Raw genomic sequence first — 22,666 nt, 5'->3', positions numbered from 1 at the left:
GATTGTATATATGTACTGTACATATAATATACATGAGCACTTGTCGGTGCTCCCGAATCCGCATGTGACGTGTCTTTATTCGAACAGACGCAGCTTTTAACCCGGATTGCGCAGGCTGGTCGCCAAATAGACACCGCAGGGAAATCAAATTTCATGCCGCTAGAGCGGCTAACACTCATACAACCACTGCTGGGTTAAGAACTGGTGGTCAATGTTGTCGAATCTCTATCATTTGACCCCGTGAAATGGCAGGGAGTGCCGTAAATGTACTTGACTACCTTGCAGTCACTAAAAACTATCCACAGTATCTAAGTATAGTAGTTACCCTGCTGATTGCACGACTGCAACCACCGAGAAATGATCGGGGTTCCAAGTTTTTGATGCACATCACCGCGGTACACCGGCAAATCGAAACAAGGGCAAGGATGATGAAAGCAAAGACTTAACAAAAGTTAACAGATCCCATCAGCATCCGTCCCCCACCTGGTTACATACTCCCTTCTTCAACCACACTAGTTTTCGATCCCTTTCTCCCCGCAATAATAGGTTGTTAACCTTTCGCATCTGACCCGGGCAGCCAATCAGCGAACGAAGCTCAGCTGTTGGTTTAGCCCTTGGTATCTCGTCAATTCCCATAGTTAAAGATGCGGAATATTATTTACATGATTTTCCTTTTCCATTTTGTTTTAACTATAGGATCGACAATACTGCTGATCCCCCACTAACTACCCAGGATGTCGGTCAAAAATTGCGCGCCTAAGTCAAGAGTAATAATGATAATAACCCTTATCTACGACACATGTTGATGGATTAAACCTGCGACATGAAGGCCAGATCCGGACACAGGTTGAGGCGGGGAAAGAGGTAGTTAGGTTAGGTCTTGCATAAGAGCTCTCTGGGGAAACGCGCTTGTAACCTCTGGCGTTCTTTAGTCGGAGTTGAATATTAACTAGTTCGATGAGCAAATGAAAAATTGTCGGGCTCCAAGTGTTCGGCCTCCTGGAGAGGGTAAAGGTTGCAACCCAAAACACAATAATAACAATTGTAAATATAATTAAGTTAAAATTAAAATTAAAAGAAGGAAATATATAAACAAATAAAACGTTCATTCTTCAGCTACTCTAGACTCTATGATAAATCATCCGACTCTGCTTCTGGAATACCTGCTACTGGGTTGTTAGTGATTCATCTCGGAAGTATGAGCTAGTAGACTAAGAAAGGGAGACATATACAACAAAAATGGGAGACCTCCGGAGTGCAGTTTTTTCAAGTGGTAACAAACTCAACAGCATGTAATAATAATTTTTTTTTTCTCACTCTCTCCTCTTTCAAATGAGTGTTGTTCCATGCAAGTTAATCGTGTACTATCATCTCAGTTAATGGCTACCTAGGGATTTGCAGTAAAGATGGTACTTTCTGCTGATGACTCGCGATTCTGGACAGTTATGCCACGGACGGGTATGAACAGTCCATGCACATGCAAACATAACATCAGATGAACCCAGTATGTCTATCCATAGCAACCAGAAGCACCCTCCAGATATTGGTCTGAGTGTGCGGGGACAGAGGAGACAACATTAAATGTGAACCAAGTTGTCGCTAGAAAGAGACAATGACCACCACACTACACTCTTGGCCGACGATCTGAATGCACTGGCACGTTGGCTCATCCATTCTATGTGTATTCTGTTGCCCCTAGCACATCTCCCGGATATAATGGGTGAAACAAAAGAACATAAAAATATGGCAACACAGTGTAAGACACTTGGCGGATGCAGAGGAAAATACTCAGTGGTTTAATTATCCGGCAGACTTCCATTCTACCATTGCTAACTTGAATCAGACGACGTAGGAGACGGGGGTTGGCTTCTTGTTCCGGCGCTTATGAGAAAGGCAGGGAGTGTAGCCGCATACAGGACGGCCGCAGCAGTAGCCGGAGACCGTGCTGGCATTGCTGTCAGAACATGAGTGGTGGAATGACGCCGTGAGTGGTTTGGAGTGTGCCCTTTACTACCACTAGCCCACTCCGACATATTTGAATATGGAGTTTCGTTAGGTGAGATCGGTTCAGGGAGTCTAAAATTCTGAGGCAATGCAGAATCCAACGGGACATCCTCGTGCTCCAAATTTAGAGTAAAGAGGGTCTCGCTGGCCTTTTGAGTTGTGGGGGATTTCGGCACGTTGTGTTCACTCATTTGAAGATCTTCAGCCGAAGTAACATAAATTCGGGAAGACGTGACGTTAGAACCAAAATTCTCCTGAGATATCGAACTTCGTGTTTTGCGGAGTTGACGGACAGGCTGTCGGGCAACCTCTGAATCTTCGCTAGCATCAGCACTGTACGAGCTGCTACGATGAGCTCGGGTCTTCATATGCGGAGGGGCAACCTCATCTGTGATTGGATCAATAATTTTTCCCACTGGTGGATCGACGCGATCAACATGAAAAATAACCCTTGCTCGCATGGTTTGAACGGCAGAATCCAAGGCCAGTTCAACGGCACAGTGATTCCTTATCCTGCCTAGTTTGGGCCACGTCGCTCGTTCACCGCTGAGGCAGGCTTGCGTCATAAATTCAGTGGTAGGATTCCTCAGGATGTTTGGGAATACTTCATATGGTATCTGAGGGAGGATATTGATGTCTCCATAATACGTTTGGCTCATGATGGATCTGAGTTTTCGTAAAACGTTAGGGAATACCCCGATCTCAGAAAGGACGTGTATTCGATGTAATATCTCCTCTCTTGCTGCCCCTGTAATATATTTCAACCAACTTGAATCAGACTGCTTGTCGACAACGTCGGAAAAGAAGAATGTATCTTCCTGTGGAATGAAAGGAATAACGTGTGGATTGACCTGGGAAACAATGAAGTGGTTGACATTGAACATTTCTGATAAACGTGCCATTGGTAGGTCATGATCAACTGAGCCGTCGATCCATCGATGATGGGGAGCGTCGTGCCATTCTGTTACTTCTCCAGTGATCGGATCTTTCGCCTTCAAAGATGACGACGAAAAGATGAGCGGAACGGAACATGAAGTGGCTCTGCACAAAAAAAAAAAAAAAAAAAAAAAAAAGGGTAAGTATATAAACTAAACGCGTTTCTAAACGATAAACTTACACAGCTGACCATATCAACACATTTGGAGCGGTGATATAGTTTAGTAGCTTTGGGAGCTCGTAGATGCCAGCGTTGGAGACGCCGATGTTCAAAATCCTCCTAGTCCGATTGTAGGCCTCCTGAAACGTCACATCTCCAAGCAAATCTCGAATCACTCGGGTCAGATGAACAATGTCAAAAAAGGAGCCATGTTTAATGAACCTCATCAGCCGTTGAAACACTTGCAGTCTACCATCCTGGGCACCAAACACGGAGAAATCTTCCTGTCCAATGTTCGAGAGGATCTCAGGTATTTCTTCATCTGTATATGAACACAAAACAGCGCCAACGATACTCCCCGCAGAGGAACCAGAGATAATGCGTGGCAAAAGTCGTGTCTCCCAAAGAGCCTTCACAACACCAACGTGGTGCATGCCAAAGGTAGCACCACCTGAGAGTAAAAGCGCGCTTCTACCAAACGCTTGACGAGCCGCTAGGAGCTGCTCTAGCAGATACCTCGACTCTGCGCCATCAAAATCAAACCTTCGCGACACATCTAACAACGTTGACAGAGTTTCTGCAGCCGTTGTGATATATTGATCCACCAGGTTCTTCGTTCCAATACGGGAGTGGTTGTACAGTTTCCTGTTGGTCATTCCTCCTAGATCACGGCTGAGGGAAGTACGGATAATATGGGTCATTGCCGCAGCATCACAGCTATGACGGGCCTGCTCCAGTTGCTCCAGCCTCCCCTGGACAAGCACCGAATCGTATTCATCGCACTCAAAGGTTGCTTTCCATCCATTGTTCCCGTCAAGTTCATCCAGTTCCGCTGCGTATTCTAGCCAATCGTGAAGTGTAGTAGCCTGCAATGAAACTGTAAGAGAAAGGGGCTTAGAATACAAAATGTGAGTTGAGTGGTAATGCTTACATCGCGAAGTTTCACTGAAAGGATCCTTTTCCTCTCCGTAATTCGCAACTCTTCCTCATTTGACGTGTTTGCCCTCAGATTGCAAAGTGCATTTGCTGCTTGAGCGAGAGCGCAAACGAAAGACAATAGGGAGTTGCAGGCGACTTTCCGGAGATTGGTAATGTCTGGCACCGGTTGGGATTTTGAAAATTTTTGAAACTCTGAAGATGTGGAGGTTGGCGACGACAGCTTTTCCTGATGGCAAGGGATTGAAACAAGTGCCTGTTCTCTCAGAAGGGGCATGATGAGGAGGGTTTCTCAACTTCTTGCCGCATGGAACCTAACTCCTGGACCAATGTAAATGTTTCAATCGGCACAAAGTCCTGTCCTCAAAGAAACCGTCTGTGACAGAGGAGAGGTGCATATATTAAGATGACATACATGCTTAGGTAACTAGGTAGTTAACTAGTTAAGAGTAAGAATACCTAAAACAAATGGAGCCGTCCTCTGCTGAACGGGGATATATCAATGGATGTCGTCACATCAATCGATTCAATACCAATATTTATATCCAGCTGGGCAGGGTCACGCGGAAAGCTGCAGCATGGCGATTAATCGGGGGTTGGATCAAGGCAGGTCCAACCCAGCCCGCGCTAATTTGCCATCGCTGGGGAAGCTCAAAGCTGAGGCAAAAAAGTATCTCAGGGTATCTTCTACCGGAGGCCCGGTAAAATATTAAACTAATATGCGCACATTGTACTTTCAGGTACTTCCCTATCACATGTCAGCCCCACGCTTCGTGAGGTATACCAACTCGCTCGCCACTTGCAAGGAACCAGTTCGCACACTAAGTCGCGGCTTAACTACGCAATAACTATTGAGATAAGAGGCAAGGGTAGTAGGATCATAGAACAAAAATAAAATTGCCAACAACTACATCGCTCACAACAGGTCGAAAAATATCCAAATTAGCATCCCAAACTAGGACGGAAAAGACAACCCAGATCAACCCTTACATGCCCATTCTCTCACAGCAGTTCCCATTTGGGTTTCTGTCCCACTTTCGAGCCAGAAATGCCCTGCGGTATCAATCTCCAAAGACTCAAACATTGAACCAGGTACATTCGTAAGATCCGCAAACCACTTGCGCAGCCTCTTCGCAGAGGCAAAAAAATCATTGTTGCCATACACCGCCAGTGTCCTGTGAGTTGTAAGCTGTTCCTCGGGCTGGGTCGATTTGACCCTTATTCCATTGAGAGTGACGTCGAGATTGATACGAGAACCGAACAACGACATCGTGATGAAATTTGTGATGGGTGGGAGGACGGGGGAGATCAGAAGAAACGAAACAACAGGCGTAGGCATGCTTTGTAAAATCTCGTGGGGGTCACTGGCGCTTGTTGATCGGTTTTCCACCTCTTGTCCACGTACAAAGCTGGCCCTCAATCTCCGTCGAGACCGCTCGATGTGCTGTTTAATGGCCGCAGCCGGATCTTTTTGGGGCTTCTTTCCGCTGGAATTTGCGCTACTGCCCAAGGAAACGAGTTGGGGTGGCTTGCTATAGCTAAGATCACTGCTGCTCCACGAAGTCGATGGTTGAGACGATAGTTCCGACCTCGCCCCAGTATTCCAAAGAGTGCATAGCTGCTCAGCCTGCTTCAGAATTTCAGCCCCGGCAGTGCCCTCTGCAGCTGATGCGAATAGGCTTAAAACAGTCTCTATCGACGGTAGATGACACACGATCATGGACCCATAGGAGTAGCCTGCCAAAATGAGTTGCATTCCCTCAGATTCTTTCATCGATTCCGGTGTTCCAGATGAAGAAGATCGTGTTTCCCATTCAGCCCGGGGATCCCGTAGAAAATCCGGATCAATTCCAAGAAGATAGCATATTAGAAATCCGTAGACGGAGACATAATCTCCCAATTCTGGTTTGGCTGTCCAGCTGGTTCTGCCTTCAGATTCTGCAGCACCTCTGTATATCAATATAATTAATCATCAAGTCATTCGTCATCAATACATGTATACCAACCATGCATAAAAAGGGTATTAGAACAAAATTATCTAGCTGAACTACCTGAAATTGAACGTCATCACAATGTATCCCACCTTCAAAAGCTCCCTTGCCACCCAGCAGACAATGTGGTTATCATAGTTACCTCCAATCGGTGCGTATGGATGTGCTACAATAGCGCCTTTCTTTTTCCAAGATAAGGCGCTATCAGGTCTTGAGAGATGGAGAGGGTGGTATAATCGGCAGTCAATTCGGATCCCATCAAAGACGGAGGGTATTATGAACTCGCAGAGCGGTTCGGGTGGAGGATCCATGAAGGTTGACATATTTTGCAATTTATAACAGTGGGGCTGGGTATCACCGATGAAGTCGAACGGACAACATAATGGGTTTTTTTGCGACAAAAGCTGGGCAAGATGTGGGCTTTCCAGGAGATTTACGACTGGTGTTGTTTGGCTCGGGCTTTCAGTGGCATGTTCATTAGGTTGAAAATGTTAATTTGGTGGTCAGAACTGTTACTATTTGGAATACCTCAGGCCATGAGCTCTTAACACCTTTAATAGAAACAAACAACGAAAAGGAATTTAGAGCGCTTACAACCGCAATGGAATCTTTTAAAAAATTTCGCATTTGATCTATCGATATTTATCACATGCTTCTTGAACGACTATATACCAGATTGCCGTGCTTTGGTGCCGCCTCTTAATGAAAATGGAGGCGTAAAATCAAAGGGGCAGGTATTCAGGCTAATAAACATCATAATAAATAGATACTGACTGTCAAAAACAGTTTATCCATCATCCCGTAGAATGGGATAGGATGATAAAAGAGAAAACTATTGAGAACATTTCGCTAAAACATTGTATCAAGACAGTAGCCAAGCGGGATCAGGCTCGTCATCATCCTCGGATCTGCTGGACTGCTCAGCAAAATGGGCGGCTGTGTCTTCACCCACTGTAAGCAAGCTTGGTGCACTCAACTCCTCTATCTTGCTAGAAGGTGCTGATGTATCCTCACCAGAATTTGGATCAAGATCCTTTTCTTGTTCCATACCATTTACCTTCATTGGCGATGGGAAAGTTTCGAGCAGCAGCCGTTTAGCTTCCCGAAAAGCCTCTAACTCGGCGCCAATGCAGCAAATGAGTAAATTCCAATTCTTTTGCTCCGCTAGCTGTAAGCTTGTTTCCAGTTGAATAAGTGTATCTTCTAGTTCATTCAAAACAGTTCGTCCATGCTCCTCTCTGGCCGAGTCTTGGTCTTCGGACTCCGGCAGATGCGTCTCTTGCAGCAAATTCCGCATTTCTTGTCGCAACAGTTGTTCAAAGTTGGATATCTCCGACACAACCCTTTGCCATACTCCACCACCTTCTCTCAAAGCCTCGATTTCAAAGTCGACGTTCCGCCGTTTGCTTCTCAGCTCACTCTGCTCCACAACCCACTGCTCCTTCGCCATTTCAAGGGTCCTGCGCTTCGGATTCAACGCATAGAACGGCGGTAGAGTAGCAGACGGAGGCACAAGAGGTTGTATTGGCGGGGACTGTAGATATTTTTTCATATCTGCCTGCACCAATGCCAACGAGGCTTTATACGACGATAACTTGGCATCAACTGAATTTTGAATCTGGGATACTTCATCCAGAATATGGCGATGTCGCGCTTTCATATCCTGTAGCTTCATCTCCATCTCTCGAATCTTCGATTCTAGCGTATGGGCCTCCCGCATTAGGCTCTCTGCCATTAATGGCCCCTCTTGGGTTTGAATTTCTGAGATAGCTTTCTCCAACCCTCTCTGCTTGCTCACGAGCGTATCCACTTCCTTCACTGCTGACCGCCTATCCCTCAGCTCGGAGTCAATAAGTCGCCGCTCCTCCTCTTTCACGCTTAGTAACATATGAATGATTTTAAGGATCCCACGTCGTGCACCGCGGAGGCCAATTTTCTTTTTCGTTGGCTGTCTTACGGGAATGGTGACGGTATTGCTGCGCAGGCTACCGAACCGTGAAGGTGGTGAAGGTGTAGGGGTTAAACTGCCGTTTGACGTGCTTTCATCTCTTGTCGAGCCGGAGAGACCAGCAGCTAATCCCACACTTTGAGCATCGAGGAGAGTTTGGAGATCACGCTGTAGCTGTCTTGACTGGCGTTCTATATGAAGGAAGGAATCATAACAATGAATGGAGACATCGGGAGGAACAGGAACAACCCGTGGTTGGCTGCTATTGTATGGCAGGAGTGTCGACATTTCAAAGACCGTAGCTCTTAGAAGAACCCACAAAACCGGAATAGAGATAAGTTGTTACTTCGGCATTAATACAGCAGCACAGATTGCAGGATAACTATAAGGAAGGGTTATATACAAAATAGTATGGGGGGAGGTCAAAGGAATCGCTTCAAAAGGATGCTATCGCGTTCTCCTTTTGTAGCTACTCACCATGCTCCTCTTTGTCCGCATGACATGCAAAGTGACAGCATGGACAGGAAGATGAGAGTAAACAATGCGGGAGTGTGTTGAGTCAAGTTGAACAGCCGTGACTTCTGGCTCGTGATGTCCCGGAACTCCAGCCGTTCGTAAGAGCAACACGGCCTCCTATTGGCTACCCTGGAGTCAATGATCCACGTGACTCACGTGACTTTGCCGACAGGAACCACGATTAAGGCCTGGATTGGTCGGCTTCTGCCAAAATATGCCAGGCGTCAACGACTGACTGGAGAGCTATCTACAACATCTCAGCGGCATACACCTCTCCAACCATCAACCAGCCACTTTTCTCTTGCTCAGCCTGTTTTGGTACTGGACGTGCACTTCCCTTCTTTGCTTGTATTTTATCTTTAGTTGACTTCATTCCCTTGCTCTTGCGGTTGAATGTCAGGCTCTCGCCCTAGGCGCCGTTCTGGTCATCGAAGTTAATCCACATCCCATCCGTCAACATCCATTACTCTTTGAGGTAAATTCTTTCGACAGATCAAATCTGAACGTGAATATGGTTGGCCTCGTTTCCGCAGCCGGCTTGGTTGGCTTCCTCTCCGAACCCGATCCTGAACTGAAGGTCTTCGCCCTCAAGGCCCTGGATGCGCAAGTCGACTTGCTGTGGACGGAAATTGCCGATTCTATTGACAAAATGTGAGTTGAACCTTTTAGCTTTTTATATACTCCTTGTATAAATGTGATTTCGAGAACCTTCTGGATAATTATGGATGAATGCTAACTGGAGATGAATTTCAAAAGAGAGGCGCTCTACGAGGATGAATCGTTCCAGGAACGTGAGCTGGCTGCTCTGGTTGCTGCCAAGGTATACTACCATCTTCAAGAATATAATGAGAGCATGGTATTTGCGCTGGGAGCAGGGAAACTATTAAATTTGGATAATGGTGGCGAGTTCGAAGAAACGATTATATGTAGGTGACGCCAAATTCACGCCATAAATCACGTCTACTTGTATTGTTTTTTTCGTGGCTAACGGCACTCGCGTAGCGAAATGCGTCGATACATTTATATCGATATCTGCTAGTCCGAAGTCATCGAATGCTGCGAAGGTTTCCAAGAGCGTCCCGCGCCCAAATAATTCATTTTCTCCGTCTGCAAATGGGGCAACCAGCACTTCCGCAGGTCTTACGTCGCCCATCACTCCGTTCTCTCAATCTGCCTTGCCATCGAAATCCCTGCTCTCGCGACAGGACTCAACGCCGTTGGAGGCTGGTGGTGAGGACGCTGGTGCGGATGCCGGCGAGGTCCCCCTTGTGATTCAGCGAGGTGTTCAGAAGCAGCTTCAGGCCGTAATTGAAAGGCTATTTGAGCAGTGTTTCCAGCAGAAACGCTATCGCCAAGTCGTGGGCATAGCCGTTGAAGCAAAGAATCTCGACGTACTTCGAAAGGTTATTCTTTGCGCGAGTGAAGACGAAAAGCAGCAGCAGGAGGAATCCTCACGAAGTAGTGAAGAGCTTATGGAATATGTTTTGGATATCTGTATGAGCGTTGTACAGGAAAGGGCTTTCCGAAATGAGGTACATTTAAGCCCAATATAGTCGGAAGACATTTCACTAATATCCTTTGCTTTTACTACATGCAGATCCTGAAATTGATCCTTGAGCTTTTGAATGAAATACCTTCACCGGACTATTTTTCTATCGCGAAATGTGTTGTCTACCTTAATGAGCACTCAATGGCTTCGGATATTCTACGCCAACTAGTCGAAAAAGGAGATCCACGTTCTTTATCTGTCGCCTATCAGATTTCATTCGATTTGTACGACAACAGCACGCAGGAATTCTTGAGAAAGGTTCGACAGGAAATTAGCCAGCTGATTCCTGACCCAAGTGAGAGTGAAACCCAGAATGAGGAATATGACGCCAACGCAACTAAAGAAACGGACTCGTTACTCCAGAATCAAGAAGGCCAGTCTGAAGCCTCTAACAGCCGGAGTTTGGGCTCTGGGAGTGTGAAACACAAATTCTCTGACGAAGCGCGAACGGCCTTGAAATCTATCCGCGACATAGTCGATGGTGTCAATTCTATTCAATTATATCTGGAATTCATGTTCCGGAACAACAGAGCCGACATTGCAATACTTAACAAAATAAAGGATAGCTTGGAAGCCCGCAACTCCATATTCCATACCGCCGTGTCTCTATCCAATGCGTTCATGCACGCAGGGACTACACACGACAAATTCTTCCGTGACAACCTTGAATGGCTAGGTAAGGCTGTCAATTGGTCAAAGTTCACTGCCACGGCGGCCCTTGGCGTGATCCATCGAGGAAACCTAACCCAGGGACAGAGGCTTCTTGCGCCATATCTCCCCAAGGATAATATTGCTGGAATTGGCGGTTCCGGATCGGTTTATAGTCAAGGCGGCTCATTATACGCCTTTGGCTTGATCTATGCTAATCACGAAGGTTGGGCAGTGGACTTGATTCGAGAGCATTTCACGAAGGCAACGGAAGAAGTTATCCAGCACGGTGGCGCACTTGGTCTGGGTGTTGCTGGGATGGCAACTGGTGATGAAGGCATATACAATGACCTCAAGTCTGTCTTGGAAACCGACTCCGCTCTTAACGGAGAAGCTGTTGGTCTTGCAATGGGACTTGTTATGCTTGGGACGGGCAACATGAAAGCTTTGGAGGACATGATCCGGTATGCCCACGATACTCAACACGAAAAGATCATCCGCGGTGTTGCCTTGGGTATGGCTCTTATTATGTATGGACGACAAGAAGCTGCGGATGAATTAGTCAATGGGCTCTTGGGTGACCCTGATCCTACGTTACGTTACGGTGGTATTATGACTATTGCACTCGCATACTGCGGAACTGGTAGCAATAAAGCAGTCCGACGACTTCTACACGTCGCTGTTAGTGATGTTAGCGATGACGTGCGCAGGGCAGCCGTGATGAGTCTTGGATTTATTCTGTTCCGCAAGTACCAGAGTGTCCCCCGCATGGTTGAACTTCTTTCAGAATCCTACAACCCCCACGTCCGTTACGGCGCTGCTATGGCCCTTGGGATATCTTGTGCTGGAACCGGGCTAGATGAAGCTGTGGATCTTCTGGAGCCAATGTTGAAGGACCCGACAGACTTTGTACGGCAGGGCGCTTTGATCGCATTGGCGATGGTTTTGGTTCAGCAAAACGAGACCATGAATCCGAAGGTTGGCGCCATTCGCAAGGCAATGCAGAAGGTAGTCGGGGATAGGCACGAGGATGCTATGGCCAAATTTGGAGGTGCACTTGCATTAGGAATTGTTGATGCGGGAGGGCGGAACTGTACCATCAGCCTCCAGACACAAACTGGCAACCTCAATATGCCTGGAATTGTTGGAACTGCAGTTTTTACGCAATACTGGTATTGGTTCCCGCTTTCACACTTCCTTTCTTTGAGTTTCACTCCTACTGCTGTCATCGGAGTCGACCAGAAGCTGGAGGTTCCCGTATTCAGGTTCCACAGCAATACACGACCAAGCCTTTTCGACTACCCACCCGAAATTCAGGTTAAAGCAGACGAAGCGCCGGAGAAGGTAAAAACTGCTGTACTTTCAACCACGGCCCAGGCCAAGCGGCGTGCGCAGAGGAGAGAAAAGCTGCAGCGTCGGGAGAGTATGGATATCGACCAAACTCCTACCACCCCCAAGGTGTCGACGCAGCATGTCGATAAGATGGACGTGGATGAGAACGTTGTGAAAACGGAAGAAGATGGGAAGGAAGGTGAGAAGGACGGGCCCCAAACAGAGGCACCGAAACGCAAGATGGAGAAAGAAAAAGTTGGCTATGAGCTGCAAAATATGTCTCGGGTACTTCCAGCACAGCTGAAATACCTCACTTTCCCCGACCCGAGATATGAACCCGTCAAGCGCGTAAGTAGTCCCTTATCTAATACCTTATTTTTACTTATTCAAACGTCTCGTGGCTTTAACATACTAAGATACATTCTTCCCAATACAAAGCCTACCGGAGGAGTCGTCGTTGTCCTGGACAAAAACCCGTCGGAACCGCGTGAGATCATCGAGCTACGGGCGAGTAGGGAGATGAAGCAGCCCGCGGGCGGGGAGACGATCCAAGACCGAATCAACGCTGCCATGAGCGCGTTGGAGTGGCCTACGGATGCTGCAGTTGCGGGTGCAACTGGGGGAGGGGGAGCGGCAGCGGCAGCTGGTGTGCTAACTGCAGTTGATGAGGATGAAGAGGGAGCGGAAGAAGCACCGGTTCCCAATGAGTTCGATTACTATTCTGATAATGCGGATGAATAAAAATGTTGTTCGTTGAGGAAATTGCAGGACTGGGGGGATTTTGGCGGTGAAATACTCCACAACCCCCGCATGTTCTAGCATCTCCACCGCATATTCACTGAACCCCCGCCTTTTTTGTGGGAGTGGGCTTTCCTTTCTCTTCTTTTACGTAGAGGGAGGGGCTCGCCTGGTTAACCTCTCCGGTTCGCATATCACATGTATTTCTACACGAGTTTTAGAATCGCTCTACACACGTTTTGTTCTTGTGTTCTTTCTCCTCTATTGACCTTTTTATAGACACATTAGTTCTGGTTTGGTCCTTCAATGTTGAGCTTCATTATTCTCCCACGAAACAGGCATTTACAATCTGATTCTTTCGGGGAGTTTGTAGCCGACAACAACCCGAACATCCCATCCCCCCAATAGTAAATGCCCCATTCAGACCTCATCCCTGACCTAACCAACCACTCTGCCTTGGTAATAGTCTCCGTCGGTAGCTCCCAGTCCCCGGCTCCTGGTTCTTCTTCCGGCCAAGGTTTCACAGGGAAGGTGGATTGAGTCACGTGATATAGCCACTCGCGCTAAACCTAGTTTCAACGTCCATGGAGCCTCGGCATTTACCGCATCAGGAATAGTGCCTTGGCTTTTGCCGCCCGAGCTGGCGATACACGTCACGGGACGCGATCATCACCTTCCTGGCCAATAGGAGCGTGCGTAACTTACCAATGCTTAATAGCACCGTGGGAACGATCTGTGCAGAGGTTGAAGATAGAAGCGGTCATACATGCCTGGAAAAGAGCATGCGACGTAGGGCAGTTGGCATAAGGCACCTGGCAGGGAGATGGAGCCAACGAGCGGGAGTCATTTACGTCCTAGGGAGACGCTTGTATAGGATAACTTACTCATCTGCGTATTTTGCCTGGCGAGACATCTGGTAGCTCTGACATGTGAAACTGGGACCATGTGCTATGCTTGTGCCAGCAGTTGGCTGGGGAGGCTGTGAGCGAAGAGATGAAGAAGAGATCGAAGCAAAGAGAGAAAGGAGCCACCCGGCAGCACAGCAAGCATCGTGTCAGCTGTGTTAATTGTCATTGTGGGGCGGGTGTTTTTTTTTTTTTTTTTTTTATTTATTTTATTTTATTTTTTTTTTTTATTTTTTTGTTATGTTCGAATGCCAAATTAAAACGCATGCCGTCTCATGTAGTTACCCTAAATACGTAATTGTAAGTATGAGGGATGTTGTGAGGGCAAAATTCGCCGGGTTCCGTCGCCCCCAGTTTCCTTCACATATCTATGTCCTTCTGCCAACTATCTCCCGCTTCGTTAGATTTTCTGAATTTCGATTATCGTATTCTATTCTGTCTATTCTTTTAATTCAACCTTTTATCACTGTGTATTATTATTGTCCTCGATCTTGTTGGTGGCTAGCCTATTGAGCGCCGAAAAACATGTCTGGAATCTTCTCAAAAGACGCCGTTGCGTCTCACAACAAGTCGGACAGCCTCTGGGTTGTCATTGACGAGGATGTCTACGATCTCACCAAATTCCAGGACGAGCATCCTGGCGGTAAAAAGAGTATGCAGCATTTTTGCCCTTATTTCTTGGGATCTTTTGTCGCTCTGCTCTCTTTCTCGTTACAAAGAAAATAGCTAACTTTATTTGTTGTCACTTCAGTCCTGCAGCGAGTTGCTGGAAAAGATGCCTCGAAACAGTTCTGGAAATACCACAATGCAGGTGTCTTGAAGAAATACAGCGCACAGCTCAAGGTTGGATCATTAGATTCGAAGAAAGTTGCTGCTGCACCACAGCCTCCTCCGTCGCCCCTCGCCACTCCTCCAACGGTGGCTTCTCCCGCATCGGAAAATACAGTCGCATCCAGAACCACTGCGCCTTCTCATGCTTTAGACCCTTACGGTGATTTGGTGCCATTTGCGGATCCAGCATGGTATCAAGGGGTACGTCCTCTGTTGTTTTGATTTCTCCTCTCTTTCCGTGTCGTTACAACGGAAAAATCCAACAATCGTAATGCAGAAACTCGGCTAACACGAGGGTTTTCCCTGTTTCTCTTCCACAGTACCACTCCGTATACTACAACGAGACTCACGCAGCTCTCCGCGACGAGGTTCGCAAATGGGTAGAGTCCGAGATCGAGCCGTATGTTCAGGAATGGGACGAAGCTAAGGCTATTCCCGAAGACCTATACAAGCAGATGGGTGAGCGAGGATACCTTGCGGGACTGATGGGTGTGGCATATAACCCAGCCCTTTCCAAGAACAAAGTCAAGTCCGTCCCGCCCGAGAAGTGGGATTTTTTCCACGAATTCATTGTCACCGATGAGCTCTCGCGGGCCGCTAGCGGTGGTCTCGTATGGAATCTCATTGGTGGGTTTGGTATCGGATGTCCTCCTGTCATGAAGTACGGAAAGAAGGAGCTAATTGACCGCATTGTCCCGGGTATATTGGCTGGTGAGAAACGTATCTGTCTCGCCATTACCGAGCCAGATGCTGGAAGCGATGTCTCCAATATCACCTGTGAAGCTAAGTTGACTCCTGATGGGAAGCACTATATTGTCAACGGTGAGAAGAAGTGGATTACCAATGGTATTTGGTCCGAGTATTTCACCACGGCGGTACGGACTGGCGAAGCTGGCATGAATGGTATCAGCGTTTTGCTCATCGAGCGGTCGGCTGGAGGTGTTAAGACCCGCAAGATGGATTGTCAAGGTATGTCGACGAGCGGCACCACTTATGTCACTTTCGAGGACGTCAAAGTGCCCGTTGAAAACTTGATTGGCAAGGAGAACCAGGGCTTCAAGGGTATGTAACTCAAATTTTGCCTGTATTGTAAAACCTCTTCTGAACCCAGTTCTAACTTGGCATGCCCTTACCAGTTATCATGATGAACTTCAACCACGAACGCATTGGCATAATAATCCAATGCGTCCGCTTTTCCCGCGTCTGCTACGAGGAATCCGTCAAATACGCCCACAAGCGTCGCACCTTCGGCAAGCGCCTCATCGACCACCCAGTCATTCGCATGAAGCTCGCACATATGGCGCGCCAAATTGAGGCATCGCACAACTGGCTTGAGAATATCATCTACCAATGCCAGTCCATGGACGATACTGAAGCCGCGTTCCGTCTAGGCGGTGCCATTGCGGGCCTCAAAGCGCAGTCTACAACGACGTTTGAATTCTGTGCGCGTGAGGCGAGTCAGATTTTTGGTGGCTTAAGTTATACACGCGGCGGCCAGGGAGGAAAGATCGAGCGGCTCTATCGGGATGTGCGTGCCTATGCGATTCCGGGCGGGAGTGAGGAGATTATGTTGGATCTCAGCATGAGGCAGAGTTTGAAGGTGCATCAATTCTTTGGGATGAAGCTGTAGATTAAAGGTCTGCATTTGCATTTGCATTTTTGTTGCTTTCTCTATCCATGCCATCTCCATTTCATTTCACGTACACACCTTTCCAGATATATATTACATATATTTTCTTTGGAGATACAAGTAGACATGCCATGATTATGTTGCTGTTTTTCGGGGTACATCTTCGAATTTGTTTAGTGAAATACCCCTTCTTGTCCTCTGTCGTTCCCTTGTATATTAGATATTCACTTCTGATATTCATTCCTGGCCTTTAGGATAATATTTTCTTATCTTGACGGGGTGCTTTCGTCCTTTGAATGAGGAGCTTCTCCTCGTCCCTTGAATGGAAATGTATTAGCGTATGTTTGATTGTTGTTGTATTCAACTTCCTGTATCTTTTGGATGAATATTAATAACAGTGGAATAGTTTGATGTATGTTCAAGAATTTAAATAATGTATGCTAAGATTTCAACTTTTCACCAACTTGAAGATATGTTGAAAAGCATTCAAGTCACGTGATAAATTCACGCTAACTAACCCGTTGGGGGATACGGCTGTCTACTGACACCCAAGGCGTATGCTGCATTTATTTGAGCGTCCAAAGAATCTCTCGACTTCTGCTCAGCTTGTTCATGTCTAGTTTACCACAACCCATTCACACGAGCCATCTGTGAAGAAGTGCGCAAACTAGCCCTCGATTTTGGCACCCATTCAAAGCCATCGAAACCACCTGACCAATTCTCGCGCGCAACGCAACCTTGGAAGAGATAACACAGTGTGTGACTTTTGCGTCTTGGGTCATTGCAGCAGTCAGCTTCAAAGCCAGATTGAGCTTCCGGGGCGAAATCTCTTTGAGAGACGAAAGATACAGGTTTTGAAAGACGGGACGGGGTAACCGCAACTACTGGCTACTCCTTTATGTTTGACCATCCTTCCTAAACGATACGGGCTTGGGTTATCGACTTTCATCCTACCTCGTTTGACAATCTCGCAGCAGTTCCATCTATCTTCCTCTACTTAACTCCTAGCACTCAACCTCTTGAAACAGAGACATATACTCACGTGTGTCATCATTGCTTCCAGTTTGCTATCACACCCTCTGACGAAGAAAGAAGTCTTGAGTTATCAAAGAATTTATCCGCGCCACACGCATCTACACAATGTCGAATACCGCCAGTGAGTTTCTGAACCAGGACTTCGGGTCGGAGGAGGAAGATGATGACTTTAATCCTGCCCCCGTCAATGATTCCGATGATGAGAAGCCGAAAAAACGGGAGGCGACTACGTACGATGACATTGCGGGAAATGATACGAGTGGTATAGGTGCAACCGGTGATGAGGAAGATGAGGAAGACAAGCATCCGCGGCGGAAAGAGAAGGTCAGGGATAGTGATAATGGAGAAGAGGAGGACTATGGGGATGGCGGAGGTGGGGGTGATGGTGACGAAGAAGAGGAAGAGGAAGAAGACGAAGAGGATGATGATGAAGATGAGGAGGCCGTTTCGGTAAGTCGGATTATCGCTCTGGTCTTACCTTCGGAGTGTGATGTAAAAGGTAACTGCGGTATTGGATATGGTTTCTGATGCTACTCAATCTAGGGTCGGCCGCGGAAGCGCAGACGGGGTGGGATCAATAACTTCTTCGAGATGGAGGCCGAAGTCGATGAGGAAGATGATGCTGAGGAAGATGAAGAGGAGCTGGCCGATGGATTCGTTGCGGAGACTCACCCTGATGACCTTGACGCTTTGCCCCGTGGGCGCAGAGACTGATGACCGGAGACATCGCGAACTTGATAGGAAGAGGGACCTGGAAGCCACGATGGATGCTGAGAAACAGGCACAGGCGCTCAAGGAACGATATGGCCGAAACCGAGCTGCTGCGGCGGATCTGGTCGTTGTTCCCAAGAGACTGCTACTCCCTAGCGTTGACGACCCGAGTATATGGGCAGTCAAATGTCGTCCTGGAAAGGAAAGAGAAGTTGTTTTCAACATTATGAAGAGAATCGAGGATAGGCCACCGGACTCTAGGAGACCGATTCGGATCATGTCTGCGTTTGAGCGGGGAGGTACTATGAGTGGATACATCTATGTGGAAGCTCGGAGGCAGGCTGATGTCATTGATGCCTTGGACGACATGTCGAACGTATACACCAAGTCAAAAATGATTTTGATCTCCGTCAAGGAAATGCCTGATCTTCTCAGAGTTACTAAGTCAGAAGAATTGGTCCCCGGTGGTTGGGTCCGTATCAAGCGTGGCAAGTACCAGGGCGACTTGGCGCAACTTGAAGATGTCGAGACGAACGGGCTGGACGTCACTGTTAGGCTTGTTCCTCGCCTGGACTACGGCTTAAACGAGGATATGAGTGCCCCCAACGGGGATGCGAAACGGAAGAGACCAGGTGTTAACAATGCTATTGCTCGTCCGCCCCAGCGGCCGTTTAGTGAAACTGAGGCTAAGAAAAAGCATGCTAAGTATCTAAGCGCTACATCTGGACTTGGCGGGAAGACTTGGAATTATCTTGGAGATAATTACGTTGACGGATTCCTCATTAAAGATATGAAAGTTCAACATCTTATTACGAAAAATGTCAACCCGCAGCTAGACGAGGTCACCAAATTTGCTCGTGGCGCTGATGATGGCACTGCGAATCTTGACCTTGCTGCACTGGCGGCCAGTCTTAAAGATACCACGAGTGAAGATTCCTATTTGCCTGGAGATACCGTTGAGGTTTTCCAAGGCGAACAACAAGGGGTAGTTGGTAGAACAGTTTCTACTCGTGGGGATATCGTTTCCATTAAGGTCACAGAAGGTGAACTTGAAGGACAACAAATCGATGTACCTATCAAGGGGTTGAGAAAGCGTTTCAAAGAAGGTGATCACGTTAAGGTCATTGGTGGCAGTCGATTCCGCGATGAGCTGGGCATGGTGGTTCGCATCAAGGATGATCGTGTCACCTTGTTGAGCGACATGAATATGCAGGAAATTACAGTGTTCAGCAAAGATATTCGAGAAGCTGCAGATGCTGGTGTTGACGGGAAGCTTGGAATGTATGATGTTCATGATCTTGTGCAGCTAGAGTAAGTTCTTCCTTTTCCCAATAATCCTCCTTGATTTGTGATGACCCCTAGAGAACACCTGGTTATTAATAATTATTGTAGCCAAGCTACCGTAGGTTGTATCATCAAGCTTGACCGGGAGTCTATGCGTGTCCTTGATCAAAACGGATCTATCCGAAACGTGCTGCCATCGCAAGTCATGAATAAAATTAATCAACGTCGCAACGCCGTCTCAACTGATCGAAACGGCTCAGAAATCAGATGCGGCGACACAGTCCGTGAAATTACCGGAGAACAACGAACAGGAGTTATACTACACATCCACCGGTCATTCCTATTTCTGAATAATCGAGATGCAATTGACAACGCAGGCATTATCGTTACGCGTGCCTCGAATGTTAACACAATAGCGACGAGTGGTGGAAGATTAGGTAGCCGATCGGCTCCTGATTTCTCCAGAATGAACCCGGCTCTACAGAAAAATGGAATGAATGGCAATGGAATGCCTCCCCCCAAGTCATTTGTTAGCGATCGAGCTATTGGCAAGACCGTGACTATTCGGAGGGGTCCATTCAAGGGACTCCTAGGCATTGTTAAGGATACGACTGAAACCCAGGCGCGGGTAGAGCTGCATTCAAAGAATAAGGTCGTTACGGTTGACAAGGATATGCTCTCCATGAAAGAGTACGTCAACATCCACGTTCCTTCTATGCTGGATTTTGTTTAATACTGACTATTTAACGTAGTCCAATCACGGGTGCTTCGATTGATATATCTCGATTTGGTGGCAGAGGCGGTGGCGGAGCCGGACGAGGTCGCAGCGCCTACAATGCCTCTGCTGCCCCTCCTGACTGGGCAGGAAGTCGGACACCCATGGCTGCAAACGACTCCTCGCGCACTCCTGCGTGGCGCTCTTCATCGTCACGAAGTAAGTTTTCATCGTTCCCGCCTCATATTAACTATGAAATAAACCTCTGCAGTTATTGACAAATCCCATAGCACCGGCTTGGAATGCAGCAGCAGCAAGTAGCTCTCGCACCCCGGCATGGAAAGCAGATGGCTCCCGAACCTCAAATCCCTACGACGGCAACCGAACCGCATATGGCGGTGGGGCGTTTAGTGGAAGCCGTACTCCAGCCTGGACCGCCGGCACCAAGACACCGTATGACTCCAGCTCTGGCTTTGGTGTCTCCTCAAACTCCGGCTTCGATGCTTTTGCGGCGGGCTCTCGAACACCAGCGTATCCCGGTGGCACAGGTTCGCGTACCCCCGCCTGGGGTCCTGGATCGGCAGCCCCCCCACCCGTTGGGCAGAGCGGAGGAAGCAAAAGCAGTTACGATGCACCTACCCCTGGCGGTGACTACACTGCGCCCACACCTGGCCCTTACGGCGCCGCTCTTACACCTGGTGCCACTGCTGCGACACCACGAGCCTGGGCTGACAGCGCCCCCACCCCTGGGGCCATGCATGCCCCAACGCCAGATGTTTTGGGATATTCTGGCAAGAGATCCGGGGAGCCGTACGATGCTCCAACGCCTGCCGGTATGTCTATGAGCGGTGGGAGGCCGTATGATGCTCCTACTCCCGCAACTGGCATGGGTATTCCGGCGACGCCTGGTGCGGGTGATGATGGGGACCCTAGGTATGAAGAGGGGACGCCAAGTCCATGATTATCTCCACGTGATGGACACTTGTTAAAGATTTAATTTTAAAGTTTTTCTTTTTTATTATGGGTGAGTGTGAGACCAGTTGGGTTTTGAATCCTTTTCCTCCGTTTATAAGACATAAAGGTAGTGTATGTTTTCCCCAAACTTCTCTCTGTTTCTTCTTGACTACATAGCATGGAGCCAGGGTATTAGCATCTTCTCGTCTCTTCTTCAGCACTTTTTTCTGACGTTTTACCTTACCCAGTTTATTTTCGCTTTTGTCTGTAGGCAGAGAATGGCAGCCAATGTTTAAACCGTAACAACATTCGAACTGTTGGTTTTGCTTAAGTTTTCCAAAACAAAGGCAACAAAATGAAGCAACAAAAATTGGCCCAAGTTTAAGTCTTATGAATTCATTTATAGGTTGTTTAACTACTTCTCATCTCTTTTGATGAGCACTCCGTAGAATGGATGAAATTGGTGGGATGAGCTTTTATTTAAGCAGCGTTGTTTGCTCTGTTTGCCTCGATAGTAAAGCTTCGGTGTGTGTTAGTTTGCCCCACTCAAGTTAAACCAAAGCTCGACAAGGATCGAACTCCGTCGAAAGTGCATCGAATACCAGAAATTCTGCGGAAACAACTGTTGAAGAAGACACTGTATGCATAGAACTGACATGCGCTAATACTCTCATTGCCCCTCTTTTCCTCCTTTCCACCTTTCCACCTTTATTGGTTGAATGAATCCCTGTTGACTGCCTCACCTAGCGGCATCGAATCCCTGCCCGGACTATATATATGCACGCTTACTTCCATCTATAACCAACCAATCGTCCAAAGCCTCCCAAAGCAACACAGACCGAGACGGGAAAAAAGCTCCATTATAGCCGAAATTAAAACTGAAAGCAAATTGGAAAGAATGTCAAATACCGAAACAGGTCCTGGGAAAGAAGCAATCGCGGAACGTGAGCGCCAGGATCGTGAACACAGGGAAAAGGAGGCAGCGGAGCAAGCCACGCTGCCGTATAAGTGGACGCAGACCATTAAAGATGCAGATGTGACCATTCCCGTGGATGCCAATATCAAAGCAAAGGATTTACGGGTTGAGTTAACCAAGGCAAAGATCTTCGTGGGGATCAAGGGCGGGGAGACTTTTATTGATGTATGCAATCCTTGGATTTCAGCTATATTGATATTGGATCTATGGAACAAGATACCAAAACCCATGACGTTTCTTTCTAACTTTTCCCTCTCCTTAAGGGTGCATTCCCACAACCCATCCACGTCGACGAGTCAACCTGGACCCTCGAAACCACATCCAAACCTCCCGGGAAAGAGATATCTATACATCTCGATAAAGTCAACAAGATGGAGTGGTGGCCGCACATCGTCACGTCAGCACCACCCATCGATGTGTCGAAGATCACGCCTGAGAATTCAAAACTGGGTGACTTAGATGGAGCGACGAGGAGTATGGTGGAGAAGATGATGTATGATCAGCGGCAGAAAGAGTTGGGTTTGCCAACGAGCGATGAGGAGAAGAAAATGGACCTATTGAAGAAGTTTCAGCAGCAGCACCCTGGTGAGTTTGCCTTTGCTGTTTCTCTCTACTTCTTATTTCTTTGGGGAGGTCATAGGTTTGCTAATGGTCTTTCTTCTTGCGGTGCAGAAATGGACTTTTCCAAGGCAAAGATTGGCTGAAATGTCACTCTCTCATCGAATGGTAGAAATTTGCGTGGTGGATTTGAAGGAAGGGAAATGAAAAGAAATCATTGTGTCGAATTTCCTGGGTAGGTGGAAAAGTTGGGTAAGAAGCTGTAAACGAATACGAACGAAAATATAACTATCATGACGTATTGTTTTA

General features: G+C 47.4%; 8 protein-coding genes across 8 annotated transcripts; 4 read left to right on the top strand and 4 right to left on the bottom strand.

Annotated features, from left to right (window-relative positions):
• Nucleotides 1-1,829: 1,829 nt before the first annotated feature.
• On the bottom strand, nucleotides 1,830-4,313 carry PAAG_03194 (triacylglycerol lipase; the record flags this gene model as incomplete). The annotated part of the gene is made up of 3 exons (XM_015844878.1): nucleotides 1,830-3,045; nucleotides 3,122-3,966; nucleotides 4,032-4,313. 3 exons carry the CDS (start codon nucleotides 4,311-4,313, stop codon nucleotides 1,830-1,832), a joined length of 2,343 nt encoding a protein of 780 aa, XP_015702084.1.
• A 702-nt stretch (nucleotides 4,314-5,015) lies between these two features.
• On the bottom strand, nucleotides 5,016-6,350 carry PAAG_03193 (hypothetical protein; the record flags this gene model as incomplete). Its single annotated transcript, XM_002794602.2, has 2 exons — nucleotides 5,016-5,985; nucleotides 6,088-6,350. The coding sequence occupies 2 exons, from the start codon at nucleotides 6,348-6,350 to the stop codon at nucleotides 5,016-5,018; spliced, it is 1,233 nt and encodes a 410-aa protein (XP_002794648.2).
• Nucleotides 6,351-6,889: 539 nt separating this feature from the next.
• Nucleotides 6,890-8,263, bottom strand: PAAG_03192 (hypothetical protein; the record flags this gene model as incomplete). Its single annotated transcript, XM_002794601.2, has 1 exon — nucleotides 6,890-8,263. One exon carries the CDS (start codon nucleotides 8,261-8,263, stop codon nucleotides 6,890-6,892), a length of 1,374 nt encoding a protein of 457 aa, XP_002794647.1.
• A 739-nt stretch (nucleotides 8,264-9,002) lies between these two features.
• PAAG_03191 (26S proteasome non-ATPase regulatory subunit 1) lies at nucleotides 9,003-12,761 on the top strand (the record flags this gene model as incomplete). Its single annotated transcript, XM_002794600.2, has 5 exons — nucleotides 9,003-9,142; nucleotides 9,248-9,417; nucleotides 9,494-10,023; nucleotides 10,089-12,368; nucleotides 12,459-12,761. The coding sequence occupies 5 exons, from the start codon at nucleotides 9,003-9,005 to the stop codon at nucleotides 12,759-12,761; spliced, it is 3,423 nt and encodes a 1,140-aa protein (XP_002794646.1).
• Nucleotides 12,762-13,196: 435 nt separating this feature from the next.
• PAAG_11714 (hypothetical protein) lies at nucleotides 13,197-13,671 on the bottom strand (the record flags this gene model as incomplete). Its single annotated transcript, XM_015847310.1, has 2 exons — nucleotides 13,197-13,398; nucleotides 13,643-13,671. 2 exons carry the CDS (start codon nucleotides 13,669-13,671, stop codon nucleotides 13,197-13,199), a joined length of 231 nt encoding a protein of 76 aa, XP_015703099.1.
• A 517-nt stretch (nucleotides 13,672-14,188) lies between these two features.
• Nucleotides 14,189-16,124, top strand: PAAG_03190 (short-chain specific acyl-CoA dehydrogenase; the record flags this gene model as incomplete). The annotated part of the gene is made up of 4 exons (XM_002794599.1): nucleotides 14,189-14,315; nucleotides 14,415-14,695; nucleotides 14,815-15,556; nucleotides 15,631-16,124. The coding sequence occupies 4 exons, from the start codon at nucleotides 14,189-14,191 to the stop codon at nucleotides 16,122-16,124; spliced, it is 1,644 nt and encodes a 547-aa protein (XP_002794645.1).
• Nucleotides 16,125-17,264: 1,140 nt separating this feature from the next.
• On the top strand, nucleotides 17,265-20,830 carry PAAG_03189 (transcription elongation factor spt5; the record flags this gene model as incomplete). Its single annotated transcript, XM_002794598.2, has 5 exons — nucleotides 17,265-17,609; nucleotides 17,659-19,181; nucleotides 19,263-19,844; nucleotides 19,907-20,088; nucleotides 20,160-20,830. 5 exons carry the CDS (start codon nucleotides 17,265-17,267, stop codon nucleotides 20,828-20,830), a joined length of 3,303 nt encoding a protein of 1,100 aa, XP_002794644.2.
• Nucleotides 20,831-21,721: 891 nt separating this feature from the next.
• On the top strand, nucleotides 21,722-22,503 carry PAAG_03188 (nuclear movement protein nudC; the record flags this gene model as incomplete). The annotated part of the gene is made up of 3 exons (XM_002794597.2): nucleotides 21,722-21,964; nucleotides 22,063-22,384; nucleotides 22,472-22,503. 3 exons carry the CDS (start codon nucleotides 21,722-21,724, stop codon nucleotides 22,501-22,503), a joined length of 597 nt encoding a protein of 198 aa, XP_002794643.1.
• Nucleotides 22,504-22,666: the final 163 nt, after the last annotated feature.

The sequence above is a fragment of the Paracoccidioides lutzii genome (assembly GCF_000150705.2).
Source record: "Paracoccidioides lutzii Pb01 unplaced genomic scaffold supercont2.8, whole genome shotgun sequence".
Lineage (NCBI taxonomy): Eukaryota > Fungi > Ascomycota > Eurotiomycetes > Onygenales > Ajellomycetaceae > Paracoccidioides > Paracoccidioides lutzii.
This window is presented reverse-complemented; position numbering and strand designations above follow the sequence as displayed.